This window comes from Monodon monoceros, unplaced genomic scaffold, assembly GCF_005190385.1.
Source record: "Monodon monoceros isolate NGI ecotype Baffin Bay Population unplaced genomic scaffold, NGI_Narwhal_1 Super_Scaffold_3, whole genome shotgun sequence".
NCBI classification, from domain to species: domain Eukaryota; kingdom Metazoa; phylum Chordata; class Mammalia; order Artiodactyla; family Monodontidae; genus Monodon; species Monodon monoceros.
Genome location: NW_021703780.1, coordinates 58,476,948 through 58,496,481, shown reverse-complemented (window position 1 = coordinate 58,496,481; position 19,534 = coordinate 58,476,948). Strand labels below are relative to the sequence as shown.

General features: G+C 40.6%; 1 protein-coding gene across 8 annotated transcripts in view; it reads right to left on the bottom strand.

The window, feature by feature from the left end:
- The window catches only part of ULK4 (unc-51 like kinase 4), a 512,654-nt gene that overhangs the window by 170,454 nt on the left and 322,666 nt on the right, over positions 1–19,534 (bottom strand). For all 8 annotated transcript variants that reach the window (XM_029242047.1, XM_029242045.1, XM_029242048.1 and 5 more), the window contains one exon: positions 1,703–1,869. In XM_029242047.1, the coding sequence (XP_029097880.1) occupies positions 1,703–1,869 (167 nt within the window). The remainder of the gene's footprint in view (positions 1–1,702; positions 1,870–19,534) is intronic.

Here is a 19,534-nt window from a genome sequence, read left to right as displayed (position 1 = left end):
AAACAAATGGGACCTAATGAAACGTAAAAGCTTTTGCACAGCAAAGGAAACCATAAACAAGACAAAAAGACAACGCTCAGAATGGAAGAAAATATTTGCAAACGAAGCAACTGACAAAGGATTATCTCCAAAATATACAAGCAGCTCATGTAGCTCAATATCAAAAAAACAAACAACCCAATCCAAAAATGGGCAGAAGACCTAAACAGACATTTCCCCAAAGAAGATATACAGATGGCCAACAAACACATGAAAGGATGCTCAACATCACTATCATTAGAGAAAAGCAAATCAAAACTACAGTGAGGTATCACCTCACACCAGTCAGAATGGCCATCATCAAAAAATCTACAAACAATAAATGCTGGAGAGGGTGTGGAGAAAAGGGAACCCTCTTGCACTGTTGGTGGGAATGTAAATTGATGCAGCCACTGTGGAGAACAGTATGGAGGTTCCTTAAAAAACTACAAATAGAACTACCATACGACCCAGCAATCCCACTACTGGGCATATACCCTGAGAAAACCATAATTCAAAAAGAGGCAGTACCAAAATGTTCATTGCAGCTCTATTTACAATAGCCAGGACATGGAAGTAACCTAAGTGTCCATCTGCAGATGAATGGATAAAGAAGATGTGGCACATGTATACAATGGAATATTACAGCCATAAAAAGAAATGAAATTGAGTTAGTTGTAGTGAGGTGGATGGAGATAGAGACTGTCACACAGAGTGAAGTAAGTCAGAAAGAGAAAAACAAATACCGTATGCTAACACATATATATGGAATCTTAAAAAAAAAAAAAAGGTTCTGAAGAACCTAGGGGCAGGACAGGAATAAAGATGCAGACATAGAGAACAGACTTGAGGACACGGGGAGAGGGACGGGTAAGCTGGGACAAAGTGAGAGAGTGGCATGGACATATATACACTACCAAATGTAAAATAAATAAAATAGATAGCTAGTGGGAAGCAGCCACATAGCACAGGGAGATCAGCTCGGTGCTTTTTGCCCACCTAGAGGGGTGGGATAGGGAGGGTGGGAGGGAGACGCAAGAGGGAGGGGATATGGAGATATACGTATACGTATAGATGATTCACTTTGTGATAGAGCAGAAACTAACACACCATTGTAAAGCAATTATACTCCAATAAAGATATTAAAAAACAAACAAAAAAAACCATCTTGCAATTCCACATTATCAGTCATAACGGAAAGCAAGTGTGAGGGTTTATGTGTTGCATATGCATGTATATGTATGTGTGTGTATCTATGCACATACAAACACATTATGTGTGCGTGTGTATGCGCACCTAAAACCTCAATCCGCTGCTGCTCGCTAGCTAATCCATCCTGTTGGGGGTGGGCTGGAGTGCCATCTCTGGACAGGAAAGACTACACACTGCTTGGCCAACCTCACAGTCCAAATGATCTCTGGGTCGCCAGCAGTCCCCTAATGAGTACTCACCAATTCTTTGCTTGGGCCTCTCCTGCTTTCCTTTCAGACTTTGTGTTCAAATTACCTGTCCTTGACACTGGTCACCCAAAGATGGCTAATGAATATGGTATTCTCTCCCTACGGAATCATATGTTCTTTTCCAAAAATAAAGCCACATTCAAGGAAGATGAGAGAAAAGAGAAGGAAAGGGAAGTGGGACGTGGCACAGGGTTGTTCAAGATGTGGAGAAAGAGGTCCTCTACCTGCAGAGCCAGTCGCACGACCCCGGAGGTATAGGTCAGCATGCTGTGCAAAATATCAAGCAGGGAAAATAGCAGGGCGGCTGCCATCTCGTTGTTGTTTTTATTGTCCACATCCAAGCACAGTGTGGCAGTTTCAGTGAACAGGTTACAGACATGATGGACCAGTCCTGGGGGTAAAATAGGAGAAGGGTAAAAACATTCATCTTAAAATATAAAAATAACGTGTCACGTAAACCCAGCAGAGCAGGCATATATAGTCTACGTTGCATAAACTCTAAACAGTCCTTCAACTGTATTTGTTTCTAAAATGCAGGTTCCCAGGCCACACGCCCAGAGAGTCTGCTCAGGAGCCTGGAATGAGGCCTAGGAATATACTTGTTAAAAAGCTCCCCCGCTGATTTTGATGGAAGGGTTCCCCAAATTACACTTTGAGAAACACTATACTACGTGGACAGGCTTCCAGGGATGGAACACTCCCCGACACTGCACAGTGCTATATGCAAACGTCCTGTCCCCAGGTTCTGTTTAAAGGTACAGTTCTTCATGGGGTGGCTCAGAGACCACAAGTGAACTGGGGATCTATCAAGGATGGAAAAGTAATTGGGTCACCTCCAGAGGCTAAAGAAATGAAGTGATTTTTTTTCACATGCATTCCAAAGTGTACGATAATGATTTTAAGCAATGTGAAATTGAGAAATTGCCAGGTCTGTCTCTGCAAACCTCATATTCACACTGTGGCTGGTCTTCATCAACTTTCACTTTTTTTTTTTTTTGGGCGGTAGTCGGGCCTCTCACTGTTCTGGCCTCTCCCGTTGCGGAGCACAGGCTCCGGACGCGCAGGCTCAGCGGCCATGGCTCACGGGCCTATCCACTCTGCGGCATGTGGGATCCTCCCGGACCAGGGCACGAACCCGTGTCCCCTGCATCGGCAGGCGGACTCTCAACCACTGCGCCACCAGGGAAGCCCTCAACTTTCACTTTGATGTAGTTTGTTATGACCAAAACATTTAAGTTGGCATTTTTATTATTATTGTAACGCAGCATTACATTTTGAATTCCCAAAATGATTCAGATGTAAACGTGGTGAAAAGACAACATGACATGTTATAAACCGAAACAGTAAGGGGGTCCTTTAGTATCAACAGATCTCAACGTTCTGGAAAAAAGTGAATCTTCGACTATAAATATTTTACACAAGCAGATGGGGAAAAAAACATGGTAAGGAAGGAGGACATGTGTTGTAAGCTGGACCTGCAATCCACTTATTTATTGGCCCTGCAATCCACTGGTCGCTAGTTCTCAGGACAATTGGATGGAAACTCTGTCAGGCACAGCCATCCGACCTTTGGTACCCTTCCCAGACACTGCACACGGTCATTTTCAGTAAACCAATCTAGTGTTCCTGGACAAGTGCAAAGTAATTAGACTACAAAAGCAATTAACTTTATCACTAAAGGCAGAGAGAAACCAAAATTACAGAGCATCATTCAAAGTTGTAATCCTTGCGGCAAAAACCGGTATAAGCCACAAAGCTGAAAATAAATACACTTGAAGGGAAAGTCGAATGAACTATTCGCAAAATTTCTCTATCAAGTGACAAGGTTTCATAGCACAAATCATCAATGACACGTAGTAAAGAAAAGCAATTCTTAGGACACATGAATTACACCGACAGGCATTCTCTTCTGAGTTAGCATGCATCACTCAAGTGCACTCTATGAATCAGCCTTGGCGTTTGTGAGCTGCAGGTAGGGGTAGACGGGCTTTAAAACGTAGTATGTGGTAAACACATGCTGCAAGAGAAGATGTTCTCTTTTGGGGAGTTCATGATTACTTTGTGACACATCATGCTGATGGTCAGAGGTGCAAGGGACCCGGCTACGTGAACAGCGGTCCTTCAGAAGGAGGAGGCGGACCCCTGGATACCCATCTACATGCTGCTTGATTCAGACGAAACAGCTGATGAACAACTGTGCTCTTCCTGATCTTTATTCAGTTTTCAAGCAAGCGGCACAAACAATGAATGCGATCGAATCCATGCTGGGCTGGCAAGCCTTTCCAGCCTGTGAAAAAACAGGCAACAAACACCAAGCTCTGAGATTACACTTGGAAGTCCCCTGCTGTCAGGGAAGGTGCTCATATGAGATTAGAAATGAAGTATGACCTAAGTATTTCTTCGTAACAGTGAAAATGCCAGCAAAGCCCATTAATACGATGTTACATGGCCTAGCTCAGCCACGTAGTCAGTGCTCTTCATAGACAGAACTTTCACTTCAGATGAAAATACAAGTTTTTCTTGTTTAAACATTTTATTATGAAAACAAAGAAAGTCATGAGAAATTTCAGTAAAATGAATCCCTATCACCCTCTTTCATAATTATCATAGTTTGCCAATATTGTTTAATTATCCCCATCTACTTTTCTTTTTTTAGTATTTTAAAGCAAATTCTAGATATCATCTTATTTCTCCTGTAACTGCTTCTGTAAGTCTCACATATACCTTTTTTTTAAAAAACATAACCACAACGCCATTACCACCTAATACAATTAACCCACTTCTTAACATAATATACCATCTGCGTTCAAAACTCAACTGTCACAAAAAACTGTCTTCTTTTTTACAGTTCATTTGTTTGACTCAAGATACAAAGCAGGTCCACACATTCCATTTGGCCACAGATCTTAAGTCTCCTTCAACCTCTAACAGTCCTCTTCCCCACCTGCAATTTTTCAGGCCATTTATTTGTTGGACAAATGAGAATATTTTTCCGGCAGATGTTCTTGTTGGGTTGTTCTTATATCCCTGCATTTCCTGTAAACTGGTAATTAGACCTATAGACTCAATTTAATTCAGGTTTGATTATTTTGGCAAGAATACTTGGAGCTGGCTACTGTGTATATCCTGTTGCAATATATCTGGAGGGATATACTGTCCGGTTGTTCTACTCTTAATGATGTTGAAATTGACCCATGGGTTCACGGGCTGTTAGCCTAACTCATCCAGTATAAACTTCCACATCAAACGTTATCTACTAATGACCAATGTCCAGTTGTATTATTTTAGACATGGCAATGTGGAATTTTCAAATTCTGTCATTCCTTGTATATTTTTTCATCTGCTTTTCTTCTATAAAGAACCTTCCTTTATCAACTTATTTTGCTATCATAAAATATGGTTTGTAAAGGAAAGGCAAGGTAGATGCTTGATAAATGTTTCTTTGTTATCATTCACCAGTTTTCACAACAATGATTTTGGAGTGATTGCAAGTCCAAATGGGACCGAGGTAGCGGGGTGGGGGAAGCTAGAAATTACCAAGGTTACTGATCAGTTCACTTTGGAGCATCAATGTGAATATAATAGATTTTTAAATAACATATTTTATGGATTTTAGTTGATTTCGATCCCTATTATTTTTATGCTAAACTTGTCCATCTATGGCCACTGAGAGCCCCTTGAAAATTACCTACCTCCTACTAAGATAATATGTCTCAAGCTCATCTTATGAATTCCTGCCTAAGACTGTGCATTAGTTACCTCTCGAAGGAGTCCTGGTTTCTTTTAATGAGACTGGTATTTAGAGACCATGGTCTCAGCACTAGAAACACTCATTGCTACTGGGTCACTGATTCAGTGGACAGAGATAAGAAGTATACATCTTTTAGACAGAAAGAAATAATGAGTTCATGCAGATATTTCCAATTCCACAAATGGACCCTCATCTCTAAGCAGCAAGGGAAAAAAGACAAATAACATACAAGGGAACTCCCATAAGGTTAACAGCTGATTTCTCAGCAGAAACTCTACAAGCCAGAAGGGAGTGACATGACATATTTAAAGTGATGAAAGGGGAGAACCTACAACCAAGATTACTCTACTCAGCAAGGATCTCATTCAGATTTGATGGAGAAATCAAAAGCTTTACAGACAAGCAAAACCTAAGAGAATTCAGCACCACCAAACCAGCTCTACAACAAATGCTAAAGGAACTTCTCTAAGAGGGAAACACAAGAGAAGAAAAAGACCTACAAAAACAAACCCATAACAATTAAGAAAATGGTCATAGGAACATACATATTGATAATTACCTTAAACGTCAATGGATTAAATGCTCCAACCAAAAGACACAGACTGGCTGAATGGATACAAAAACAAGACCCATATATGTGCTGTCTACAAGAGACCCACTTCAGACCTAGGGACACATACAGACTGAAAGTGAGGGGATGGAAAAAGATATTCCATGCAAATGGAAATCAGAAGAAAGCTGGAGTACCAATACTCATATCAGACAAAATAGACTTTAAAATAAAGACTACTGCAAGAAACAGAGAAGGACACTACATAATGATCAAGAGATCAATCCAAGAAGAAGATATAACAATTATATATGCTCCCAACATAGGAGCACCTCAATACATAAGGCAACTGCTAACAGCTAAAAAAGAGGAAATCGAAAGTAACACAATAATAATGGGGGGACTTTAACATCTCACTTACACCCACGGACAGATCATCCAAAGAGAAAATTACTAAGGAAACACAAGCTTTAAATGACACAATAGACCACATAGATTTAATTGATATTTATAGGACATTCCACCCAAAAACACCAGATTACACTTTCTTCTCAAGTGCGCACGGAACATTCTCCAGGATAGATCACAACTTGGGTCACAAATCAAGCCTTGGTAAATTTAAGAAAATTAAAATCATATCAAGTATCTTTTCTGACCACAACGCTATGAGATTAGAAATCAACTACAGGGAAAAAAACATAAAAAACGCAAACATATGGAGGCTAAACGATACGTTACTAAGTAACCAAGAGATCACTGAACAAATCAAAGAGGAAATCAAAAAATACCTAGAGACAAATGACAATGAAAACACGATGATCCAAAACCTATGGGATGCAGCAAAAGCAGTTCTAAGAGGGAAGTTTATAGCTATATAAGCCTACCTAAAGAAACAAGAAAAATCTCAAATAAACAATCTAAACTTAGACCTAAAGGAACTAGAGAAAGAAGAACAAACAAAATCAAAACTTAGCAGAAGGAAAGAAATCATAAAGATCAGAGCAGAAATAAATGAAATAGAAACAAAGAAAACAACAGAAAAGATCAATAAAACTAAAAGCTGGTTCTTTGAGAAGACAAACAAAATTGATAAACCATTAGCCAGACTCATCAAGAAAAAGAGGGAGAGGACTCAAACCAATAAAATTAGAAACGAGAAAGGAGAAGTTACAACAGACGCCACAGAAATACAAAGCATCCTAAGAGACTACTACAAGCAACTCTATGCCAAAAAAATGGACAACCTGGAAGAAATGGACAAATTCTTAGAAAAGTATAACCTTCCAAGACTGAACCAGGAAGAAATAGAAAATATGAACAGACCAATCACAAGTAATGAAATTGAAACTGTGATTAGAAATATTCCAACAAACAAAAGTCCAGGACCAGATGGCTTCACAGGTGAATTCTATCAAACATTCAGAGAAGAGCTAACACCTATCCTTCTCAAAGACTTACAAAAAATTGCAGAGGAAGGAACACTCCCAAATTCATTCTACGAAGCCACCATAACCCTGATACCAAAACCAGACAAAGATACTACAAAAAAAGAAAATTACAGACCAATATCACTGATGATTATGGATGCAAAAATCCTCAATAAAATACTAGCAAAGAGAATCCAACAACACATTCAAAGGATCATACACCATGATCAAGTGGGATTTATCCCAGGGATACAAGGATTCTTCAACATAAGCAAATCAATGTGATACACCGTATTAACAAATTGAAGAAGAAAAACCATATGATCATCTCAATAGATGCAGAAAAAGCTTTTGACAAAATTCAACACCCATTTATGATAAAAACTCTCCAGAAAGTGAGCAAACAGGGAACTTACCTCAACATAATAAAGGCCATATATGACAAACCCACAGCAAACATCATCCTCAGTGGTGAAAAACTGAAAGCATTTCCTCTAACATCAGGAACAGAAAAGGTTGCCCACTCTCACCACTATTATTCAACATAGTTTTGGAAGTCCTAGCCATAGCAATCAGAGAAGAAAAAGAAATAAAAGGAATACAAATTGGAAAAGAAGTAAAACTGTCACTGTTTGCAAATGACATGATACTATACATAGAGAACCCCAAAGATGCCACCGGAAAACTACTAGAGCTAATCAATGAATGTGGTAAAGTTGCAGGATACAAAATTAATGCACAGAAATCTCTTGTATTCCTATACACCAATGATGAAAAATCTGAAAGAGAAATTAAGGAAACACTCCCATTTACCACTGCAACAAAAAGAATAAAATACCTAGGAATACACCTACCTAGAGAGACAAAAGACCTGTATGCAGAAAACTATAAGACACTGATGAAAGAAATTAAAGATGATACAAAGAGATGGAGAGATATACCATGTTCTTGGATGGGAAGAATCAATACTGTGAAAATGACTATACTACCCAAAGCAATCTATAGATTTAATGCAATCCCTATCAAATTACCAATGGCATTTTTTACAGAAGTAGAACAAAAAATCTTAAAATTTGTATGGAGACACAAAAGATCCCGAATAGTCAAAGCAGTCTTGAGGGAAAATAATGGAGCTGGAGGAATCAGACTCCCTGACTTAAGATCATACTACAAAGCTACAGTAATCAAGACAATATGGTACTGGCACAAAAACAGAAATACAGATCAATGGAAAAGGACAGAAAGCCCAGACATAAACCCACGCACCTATGGTCAACTAATCTATGACAAAGGAAGCAAGGATATACAATGGAGAAAAGACAGTCTCTTCAATAAGTGGTGCTGGGAAAACTGGACAGCTACATATAAAAGAATGAAATTAGAACACTCCCTAACACCATATACAAAAATAAACTCAAAATGGATTAGAGACCTAAATGTAAGCCCAGACACTATAAAACTCTTAGAGGAAAACATAGGAAGAACACTCTTTGACATAAATCACAGCAAGATCTTTTTTGATCCACCTCCTAGAGTAATGGAAATAAAAACAAAAATAAACAAATGGGACCTAATGAAACTTCAAAGCTTTTGCAAAGCAAAGGAAACTACAAACAAGACGAAAAGACAACCCTCAGAATGGGAGAAAATATTTGCAAACAAATCAATGGACAAAGGATTAATCTCCAAAATACAGAAAAAGCTCATGTAGCTCAATATTAAAAAAAAAAACAACCCAATCCAAAAATGGGCAGAAGACCTAAATAGACATTTCTCCAAAGGAGACATACAGATGGCCAAGAAGCCTATGAAAAGCTGCTCAACATCACTAATTATTAGAGAAATGCAAATCAAAACTACAATGTGGTATCACCTCACACCAGTTAGAATGGGCATCATCAGAAAATCTACAAACAACAAATGCTGGAGAAGGTGTGGAGAAAAGCGAACCCTCTTGCACTGTTGGTCGGAATGTAAATTGATACAGTCACTATGGAGAACAGTGTGGAGGTTCCTTAAAAAAATAAAATTAGAATTACCATATGACCCAGCAATCCCACTACTGGGCATATACCCAGAGAAAACCATAATTCAAAAAGACACATGCACCCCAATGTTCACTGAAGCACTATTTACAATAGCCAGGACATGGAAGCAACCTAAATGCCCCTCGACAGATGAATGGATAAAGAAGATGTGGTACATATATACAATGGAATATTACTCAGCCATAAAAAGGAACAAAATTGGCTCATTTGTAGAGACGTGGATGGATCTAGAGACTGTCGTACAGAGTGAAGTAAGTCAGAAAGAGAAAAACAAATATCGTATATTAACGCATATATGTGGAACCTAGAAAATGGTACAGATGAACCGGTTTGTAGGGCAGAAATTGAGACACAGGTGCAGAGAACAAACATATGGACACCAAGGGGGGAAAGTGGCGGGGGGAGGTGGTGGGATGAATTGGGAGATTGGGATGGACATGTATACACTGATGTGTATAAAATGGATGACTCATAAGAATCTGCTGTATAAAAAATATAAAATAAAATTCAAAAACAAAACAAAGCCTTCAAAAAGGAACACAATTTAGATCTTTATTAAAAAGGCAATGTATTTTCCATGTTTTACTTAAATTATATTGCATTAGTCATTTGCAATCATAGTCTATATGGAATTTTCCTTTGGGGGTTTTCATGTTTGGGTTTTAGGAAAGGACCCCCAATATATGGCTAATCTCTGATAAATATTTTAACATTCCTAAATAAATAAATAAAATAAAAATTAAAAAATAATTCAGATTTTGGCCACAGAAGTGACACTTGGCAACTGACAGTTTCTCTTAGCAAATGATCGTGGGATAAATGGAATAAATGCGACATGGATGGTGTCAACTGACAGATGATGGGGGTTTTGAAACTCTCTTTCATGTATGTTGAATTGACCTTAAGTCAGCAATAACTGGAATAACTGAAGTCCAAATATCACGTGTATCACAAGTAGCCATATTCAGCCACTTGCGCTGTCATGACAATGACAATCAGAGAGAGTGGTGGCATTATAAAGTTCCAGGGACACCAGTAATTAAAAAAAAAAAAAGGAACTTATATCCAGCATACGTAAATGATTCCTAAACTCAATAATAAAAAACCAAAATACCCAATGTTTAAAATGGATAATAGACTTGAACACTTAGTTTACAAAAGATATGTCAGTAAGCACATGAAAAGTGTTCAACATCATTAGTCATCAGGAAACTCCAAATTTGCAATGAGATACCACCACACACAAACAGGAATAATTATAATGAAAAAACTGACAACACCAAATGTTGGTGAGGATGTAGAATGACCCAAACTTACATATACTGCTGATGGGAAACAGATGGCATTTTTTTATAAATTTAAATACATATTTACTACATTTCCTAGCAATTCCACTCTTAGGGATTTATCCAAGTAAAATGAAAACATATGTCCACAGAAAGACTCATTAGACCTGTGTTCAAAATAGCCCCAAATCGGAAATAGCCCAGGTGTCCATCAACAGGAGAACAGATAAACAAACTGAGATATATTCATACCATGGAGTACCACTCAGCAACAAAAAGAAATGAACCGCTAAATCCCATAGTAACATGGCTGAATCTCAAAAACAGGGCTGAAGGAAAGACACCAGGAACAAAAAGAGGGTATATAAACTCAGCTGTATGAATACGTTTAAAGAAAACTCGTCTATGTTGATTGAAACAGAATAGTAGCCGCTTCTGAGGGAGGGGCAGAACAGAACTTTCTAGGGTAACAGAAATGTTCTATACTTTAACGAGGTGTTGGTTACAGGAATGTATGCATTTTTCAAAAATGACTGAACTGTATATATAACATTTGTCCCTTTCACTGTATATAAACTACGTAAATTTTAAAAGAAATCAGTTGGGATAGACTGAGAGAGGTTGGAGGAAGTTAAGTGAAGCAGGAAGTGTGGTCTCTGCTGGGATGAGAGCAGCATTTACTGAGCACCTGCTTTGTGCCTGGCACTGGACTTTTACTTGGCTTTTTACATTTAATATCTCACCTGAATTCTCTAACAGCTCCAGGGGACAGATGCTAATATCTCCACTTTCTAGATGTGAAAACGAAAACTCAGGGAATTTAAGTAACCAGTTCAAGGTCACAGAGTAAGCAGGAGTCACAAAGTGATCTGAACCTGCATATAACTCCAAGGTCCATTTCTGTCAATATCACGGAGCCTCTGGGAGCAACCAGTGGGGAACCGAGACCAGAAAGTCAATGAGGAAACCTCTGCAGTTATGCCATGACCAAGTGCTGGTGAGGTGGGAAGCAAGGAGGGGGCAGAAACATCCCTCAGCAAGTGTGATTTGTGACTTCCTGGCAACAGTGAGGTGTGGCCAAAAAGCCTCAGTAAGAGACAGGAGAACTAGACCCTCACTGGAGGAAATGGGCAAGTGAGTTTCCCAGGAACTATAATGTACGTTAGTTTTCAAGACACACTGGGTTTGAGATAACATCCAAAAGCCAAGGCCCAAAGGCTGTTGGAGATAAAGGCCTAGAAACCAGCTAACAGTCAGATCGGAAAAAGGTGGGAGATGACTGGAGAAAGTGGAAAAGTTTCCGAGGACGGGCAAGACAGAGGCCCAGAGTTAAAGACTGAGAGATGAGTAGATCCCAGACAGGGGAGGAATTTACAGGGGAGATGGAGGCAAAGGTGCCAACATAACAGAGAAAGAGCCATAATAACATAATGCCACAGACATCAACAAATGACCAGAATCAAACAGAAAAAGAGTGTCAAGGGTATCTAGTTGACACAGTTCAAAGCCTGAGAAAAGTTCACCGATTGGGTCACTTCCAGGTTACTGATGACTGTTGTTGGTAAAATTTGTTAGGTCCTGTGCCCTGAAGTCAGACTTCAAGTTGCCAGACCTTCCTTGTTACATTTTCCCACATACCATGTAGGTTTTGACATATTTGCTTCCATGCTGTCCAGAATTTCCCCATAGAGGGAGTTAGGAAATAGAGTTTCTTGGAAGGCAAGAGAGCTTGGACTGGCATTTGCATAAAGTTGACCACACCAGTTGTCCACATCCTCTGTGGGAGCAAGGAAGGCAGCCTGTTGGTCCCCTCACCTCACGCTATGGAACTTGAGGATTAGACTGTTCAAATAGGCAAAGCTCTGTGAATAAGCTAACACATGATGCATTTTACTAAAGTGAAGGCATAAATCTAAGGAGGTGGCAAAGGGGAGGAAAGGAAGTTAACATTCCCTATTTCTGTACTTTCACTCTCCCCAGTCAAGAGAAAGATACTCCACCTCCAAAGAGACTGAATGAAGTTCCAGGATACTGCGAGGCTGTGTTCTCCAGAGTGAAAACTTTCCAAGGGATTCACCTGTCAGCAGGCACGTGTGTATGGCTCTTTTCTACCTTCCTCTGCCCCTAAGAAGGCTAATGACAATACAGCAGAGGCAGAGGCCTGAGCCCCTGGGAAGGGCCCAGCCATTTCTTTTGTTGCTGTCTTGGGAGGGGGTTTCTGCTCCTCTTCCCTCAACCAGACCCAGACTGAGATACACTAGCCACCTGTGGCTAAGGTCAGCTCTGCTCCAGACCCGCAGGGCAAATGCACAGCCCCTTGCTATGTCCCCTGGCCCTCCCCTCGGGCTAGCTGGCTTGCATCTGTGTGCAAGGAAGAGAAGGCTCTCCTGCAGGAGGGTGTTGAGATCCAAGAGTGAAGTTCCAACACCGAGGCAAATACACAGGAATAGCAACAGCCAACTCTGTTTCTAGGCCAGCAGATGGACCTAGTATAGGAAGTGGGGCTCAGGGTGGTCCTCTATGGAGACCAGTATAATGAAAAGGGTTTCTGTGCATTGCTTGCCTGTCATCTCCCTTAGAGATGCTGTACAAAGACATTTGGGATAGCGTCCTAATACTTCCCAGTCCTCTGGCCAAATGCCATCTTAATACTCCATCCCAGCATCTCTAAAAGAAATCAAAATTCATTAAGTCATAGAATGCAAGAACTATTTTACATGAATCATAACCAACTCTTCAAAAAAAAATCCAAGAATTATTCTGTGTTAATTATAAGCAAATCTCTAAAGGGGTCATCCCCATAAGTTATTTTCAAGCATTTCATATTCCAGAAATATTAATGTGCATGAGCTGTTCCCAGCTTTGGTCACTGTGTCCTTATTATAACACTACTTTCTCAAAATCTGTTGGAGCAGAGAACTAATATAAGAGTACACTTTGAAATTCCAAGCTTTTGAAAGTACTTTCCATTTCTATCATTAATGATTTGAAAACAACACTCTAAATCCAAGCATAAGCTCCCCAGATAGAGGCTTCCTTGCAGATAATTCTACATTTACATCATAAAAACATGTGGTCATTTCCACTAGGGTTCATTAGAGTCAACCTAAACAGACAATCCGGAAGAGGAGTAAAAAAGTATCTGTGCAACTCGATGTGGGGAAATGGTTTTGTTTTTCCCCAAATGATCAACGCTTAACCACCAAAACCACCAAAGTCACATCACATCAGCTGAGTTAAACGTCTTCTTTTAAATAGAACAACATGGAGGGTGAAAGTGACAATGCTGTCCTGGATACAAGGAAGGGTAAACGGAGGCATCTGTGAACGGCATGGGTCCTGAGCTGTAGCATCCCAGCAACCATTCCTGGCCAAAATTAAGGAGCTGACACACACACACACAGAAATGACCCCAAACAAAAACACGTCCAAACATCTCTGAGGTTAAGAATTACTGAACCAATCTTTGTGTCAGTCTTTGCCTCTGTTTTTTCCAGCCCGTTTATCTGTGTCCAATCTGCCTGCACAGGCCAGCATAGGTGCTTCCTAAGAGGCCCTGGGTGTCCACACAGTGCCCGGTCCCAGCCCACACCCTCACCCCAGCCTTCATCCTCCTCCCGCATCTGCCCTCCCAATTCTTTTTTGTTTTTTTTGGCCGCGCAGTGTGGCATGCAGGATCTTAGTTCTCCGACCAGGGGTCAAACACGCGCTCCCTGCAGTGGAAGCACGGAGTCTTAACGACTTGACCAGCAGGGAAGTCCCTGCCCTTCCAATTCTGCATGCCTCTGCCCTGGAGCTTTGGTGTCCACTCTCACCTAAAGCCCTCACCCTCACACCTGTCCCTCCCAAACACCGAGGGCCCATGAGAGTTTGGCTTTCCCCAGTCAGGAGAGGAACACTGAGTAAGTCTTGCTAGATGAGGATGACTAGCCAATCCATAATTCTGTGCTCTGAAATTACTAACTCATTGAACCTGAAACGGAAAGTATGTCATAGGCTGGGACCTCTCAAATATGACAGACACTAATGTTTAAATGACATTTTTCTTCCGAAAACCTGAACGGACTCTGTATTCAGGGCATTCATTCTGAATTACTTTCCTAAGAAAACTTTGTCTACGAGAGTATCTTAAAAACAAACTCACTCCAGCTCCCCTGAGTCTACAACTCTCCCTGGATTCTCCTGTGATTAGCACAGAATCACTTAGCTCCACAGATAAAGAACACTGGACTGAATTATTCCAGGTGTATGATTTATCCTGGCCACCTGTCTCAGGGGCTGCAATGCCCTTTTCTGGCTTAAACAGAGGTCCTGAATTTTAGCAACACATAAACCTATTTCCGTGTGGCCAGAATGAGGCTCTAGTTGCATACTTGAGAAGGTAAAAGTTTTGGACAGAATGAACTCAATTATAAAAACCATTGAAAGGAACAGCTTAACACGTAAAGGATTTATGCACTGAAGATAACGTGAATTTTAATTACTCAGAGACAGCTAAAAGAGCATAGGATTAATTTAAACAAATATACCTGGAACAATTTTGGAAAGTGAGAATATAAAAAGTAGAAGTGGATGCTAATTTCATACCTGAAACTTATAATACAATGTTGTTTATGATAACTCAAAGGTACAGAAACTTTCCAGTTTTTATCAGGAAATTAATGGGTAAAGAACAATGGATCATACACGTGCAACGCCCAGGAAAGCGCTAGAAGAGAGTGGAGTGGAGGAGCAGGGAAGGAAACCCTCCTGGGAGGGAGGGTGGCTCCTCAGCAGCAACACAGCCCAGAGTCCACTCCCCAAAGCCTGGAAGCTTTGTCTAATTCAGTTCCGACTACAACGCAGCACTTGCTGAATTATGAAGGGGCTTCTGTGAGCTGGGCCCTGAGCTAGAGATGTGCTCTTGAGGCCCCAGAAGACCTTCGGTCCTTCCTTTTCCTTCCCCTGCCATCTATCTCCCAGCTGGTGGGTAAACGTTCAGGAGAAAACATGCATCACTCACTTAGCCAATGGTTCATTTGCAATATGCAGAGCTCATATGATGTACATTTCATAGTGCCAGACAATGGGGGAAACAACTCAACAAGTGGCTCCTTCTTTTCAAGGCCCATTAAAAAGATATCCACATGGGAAACACATCACAGAATAAAAGGTCAGCTTGGTGCTATCTGTCAGAGACCAATGATCAGTGGGAGGACAGGGGCAGGAGGGACTCAAAGTGGCCTTGGTAGGACATGAGGGTTTGGATAGGCAGGAGGGAGGAGGGGCTCACTAGTTTTGGTCAAGAAACACGAGAAAGATTTCCAGTTGGGATTTGAACATGCCGTAGTCAAGCAATTGCGTGAAGGCTAGAACATAGGGCCTGTGAGAGGGAGGCTGTAGTCAGATTCCCAAGGCAGAAGACCCTAGGTTTTATCCTATAGGCAATGCAAAGTGGCAAAGATTTCTCCCATTGGTTTCTTATTATAAAAGCGATATATACTCATTATGGACAGATTCACATTTTGCATTTTTTTCTTACACTCTGTAAATATTCGAACGATACAGATATATGTATTTGTATATAAAATGTGTGACATAGAGAATTAAAACTCCCCAGACATTCCGTTTCCTTAAAAATCACGATACATAAGGGCTTGCTATGGATTCTTTCGAGGCATGTGAAATATACATAAACACACACACACATACATGCATGGAACAGATTCTATGGCTTGCCTTTTTTCACTGAAGAATCTGTCAGAGACATCTTCCCACACTATATAAAGTGCTTACTTGTTCTTTTAAATAACTAGATAGTATCCCATTTTTAAAGTAAAATTCCATGATAAAGTTAATCCCAAGAAGGAGAAGCCGGGAAGTTTAGATATCGCCTGGCCGCTGTATGCTCTGCGCGAGGTGACTGTGTCCCCAGCCCTGTTTTCTTCCCCTGGAGTTCCAGAAGCAGGGCAGGGAAGGAGAGAGCCACATCTCTCTGCGGAACACATTTTAACATTTGAAACAGGGGAGTGGCAGTGGTGATGCATCGTCTCCAGGATCAAACAGCAAGGATGCAGGGCTATAGCAAGAATGAAAAGGAAAGTGATGGACAGAAAAGAGAAACTGGGGGGAGAAGGGCTTCGAGTGTCACATTTGGGCCCCTGGTTCTAGCTGTTTCTGGGGCCCAGGAATGATTCTGCCTCGAGTGCCATCAGACACCCTTGGACTCGCAGACCTTCCACTTTTCATGTGGCTAGTTTGAGTCAAGTTTCTGATACATGCAGGTAAGAGTCCTAACCAACACAGGAGACTGGGAATTCTTGTTTTTAAGTCCTCTTTTAACTGGATAGATTAGCAGTTCCCCAACTGTCAATTTTCAAGTTACTCAGTCATCTTCAAAAAATCCTTTCTTGACTCCATGCGTTATCCCCGTCCTACTTCCCTTTCTTTCAATCTGCATTTATTTATTTATTTTTTATTTTTGTCAGTCTATTGCAGCCCCAGATCATCCTCCTCTCCCCAGAGGCAACTAGTTTTACTTGATTATTTTTTTATCTCTGTATCACTAAATAACACGCTTGCAGTTTTTTAGCTTTAGACATTATCTGATGACATCCTACCACGCAATAATGAAGATGCAGGGCTTCCCTGGTGGCGCAGTGGTTGAGAATCTGCCTGCCAATGCAGGGGACATGGGTACGAGCCCTGGTCTGGGAAGATCCCACATGCCACGGAGCACCTGGGCCCGTGAGCCACAACTACTGAGCCTGCGCGTCTGGAGCCTGTGCTCCACAACAAGAGAGGCCCGCGCACCGCGATGAAGAGTGGCCCCCGCTTGCCACAACTAGAGAAAGCCCTCGCACAGAAAACGAAGACCCAACACAGCCATAAATAAATAAATAAATTTAAAAAAAAAATAATGAAGATGCAGCTCTCTTTCCCCACCCCTACCTCACATGCACACAATTCCCACGCCTCATCCCCCACCATGATTATCTCTTACTTTTAATCAGATTGATGTTCAGTGATTACATTGCTATGACTGTAAACACTATTCCTAAATAAATCATATAGAAAACTATGATTATTTTTCCTTTCCTGGGAAATTTCTTGTTTTTCCTGGAGTTAATAATTTAACTCTTATTTTAATAATTTAAAAATTTGATAATTTAATAATTATTAATGATAAATTATTAATAATTATTAATAATTTCAATTTTAATAATTTGACTCTCATTTTAATGGCATTTTGAGACTGTGGTAGGATAAATAATGCCCCCTCTCCCTAAAGATATCCACATCCTAATCCCTGCAAACTGTGAATATTACCTTATAATGGCAAAAGGGACTATATAAATGTGATTAAGGATCCTGAGATGGAGAGATTATCCTGGATTATCCAAGTGGGTCGAATGTAATCACAAGGGTTCTTAGAAGAGGGAAGCAGGAGATCGGAGATAGTAGTAGGAAATGTGATGACAGAAGCAAGAGGTTGGAGTGATGCAAGGGAGGGGCCGCAAGCCTAGGAATACAGCAGCTTCTAGCAGCTCTTCAACTTGGGTTTTCAAGGCAGGAAAACAGAAACCTCTAGAAGGAATGAAGCCCTGCCAACAGATGGCTTTAGACTTCTGACCTCCAGAACTGTAAGAGAATACATTTTTTATGTTGTTTTAGGATGCTAAACCTGTCGCTTTGTTAGAAACTAATACAAGGAGGAAACAAAAGTAATTCTTTTGGCTTAGTCTGTCGTCTTTACCAAGAAGTCCTCAGCCACTGTTCCTACTGATGAGACATACTTCTGCGCTTGCATCAGCTGATAGACCAAAACCTTAGAGAACCCAATCTGATAATGTTAGAGATGTTCTATAGTCATTACATTGTTCTGTAGGAAAAGCTTATGAATTGGCTCATTTCTGGTTGGCCAAATATGGAGAGGGAGACTATATCATTCAAATTATAGCAGAGAAAGCACAATGGACTGACAGCCTGGAGACACATATCCTGGTCTCAGCCCTACAGAACCTAACAGAGTGACTGTGGTCAACTCTCTCCTTCTTACTGAGCCATAATTTCCTTACTAGAAAATGATGATGAAGGAGCACTGTGTGACACCTGAGGTTTCCTTTAGCTCTGATACTTTGTACTTATAAGTCAGAATGTGGCAAATGAATATTGTGTTCCTCTAAACCTACTAAAATGCAACATGGAAAATTATTTGCAGACACTTCAATAAAGATTCACGATAACAAACTGTGACTATTAGTAAAATAAATAAATAAATCAATACTCTAAACTAAAAGCTAGATATTAGAACTAGCCAGAGAAACAGTAATAATAGCAAAAACCTAGATGGCTCTTATCACGTGCCAGGTACTATTCTAAGTGCTTTAACAGATATCTAACAACAACAACAACAACAAAAATCTCCTTAACAGCTCCATTTCACAGATGATGAAACTGAGGCTGAGAAAGCTTAGAAGCCTTTGCCAAGGCCATTTGGCTCCACAGTCTGTGCTATTACACACTATGCAAGATTGCTTTTCTGTAACTGAAATGACTGAAAAAGGAAAAAGAGGAAAATAAAACTATTCAGTCTAGTAAGTGAATGCAAAAAAACCCCCAGATTTATTTTAAAAGATGTAATTAGGAAGAGATAAGGATAAGAAAGGTAATGGGGAGGGCTTTACATAGCAAGTTGAATCTCTCCCACTACTAGAGAAATAGAAAGGGCTAAAGAAGAAGTGTAAACAAAAAGAAGGGCTAGAAAACTGCCATGGCACCAAGACACTCTGCCTTGAAAATCAATCTGCTTCATTAAAATCTTATTTTACAGGCTTCCCTGGTGGCGCAGTGGTTGAGAGCCCGCCTGCCGATGCAGGGGACACGGGTTCGTGCCCCGGTCCGGGAAGATCCCACATGCCGCGGAGCGGCTAGGCCCGTGAGCCATGGCCGCTAAGCCTGCGCGTCCGGAGCCTGTGCTCCGCGACGGGAGAGGCCACGACAGTGAGAGGCCCG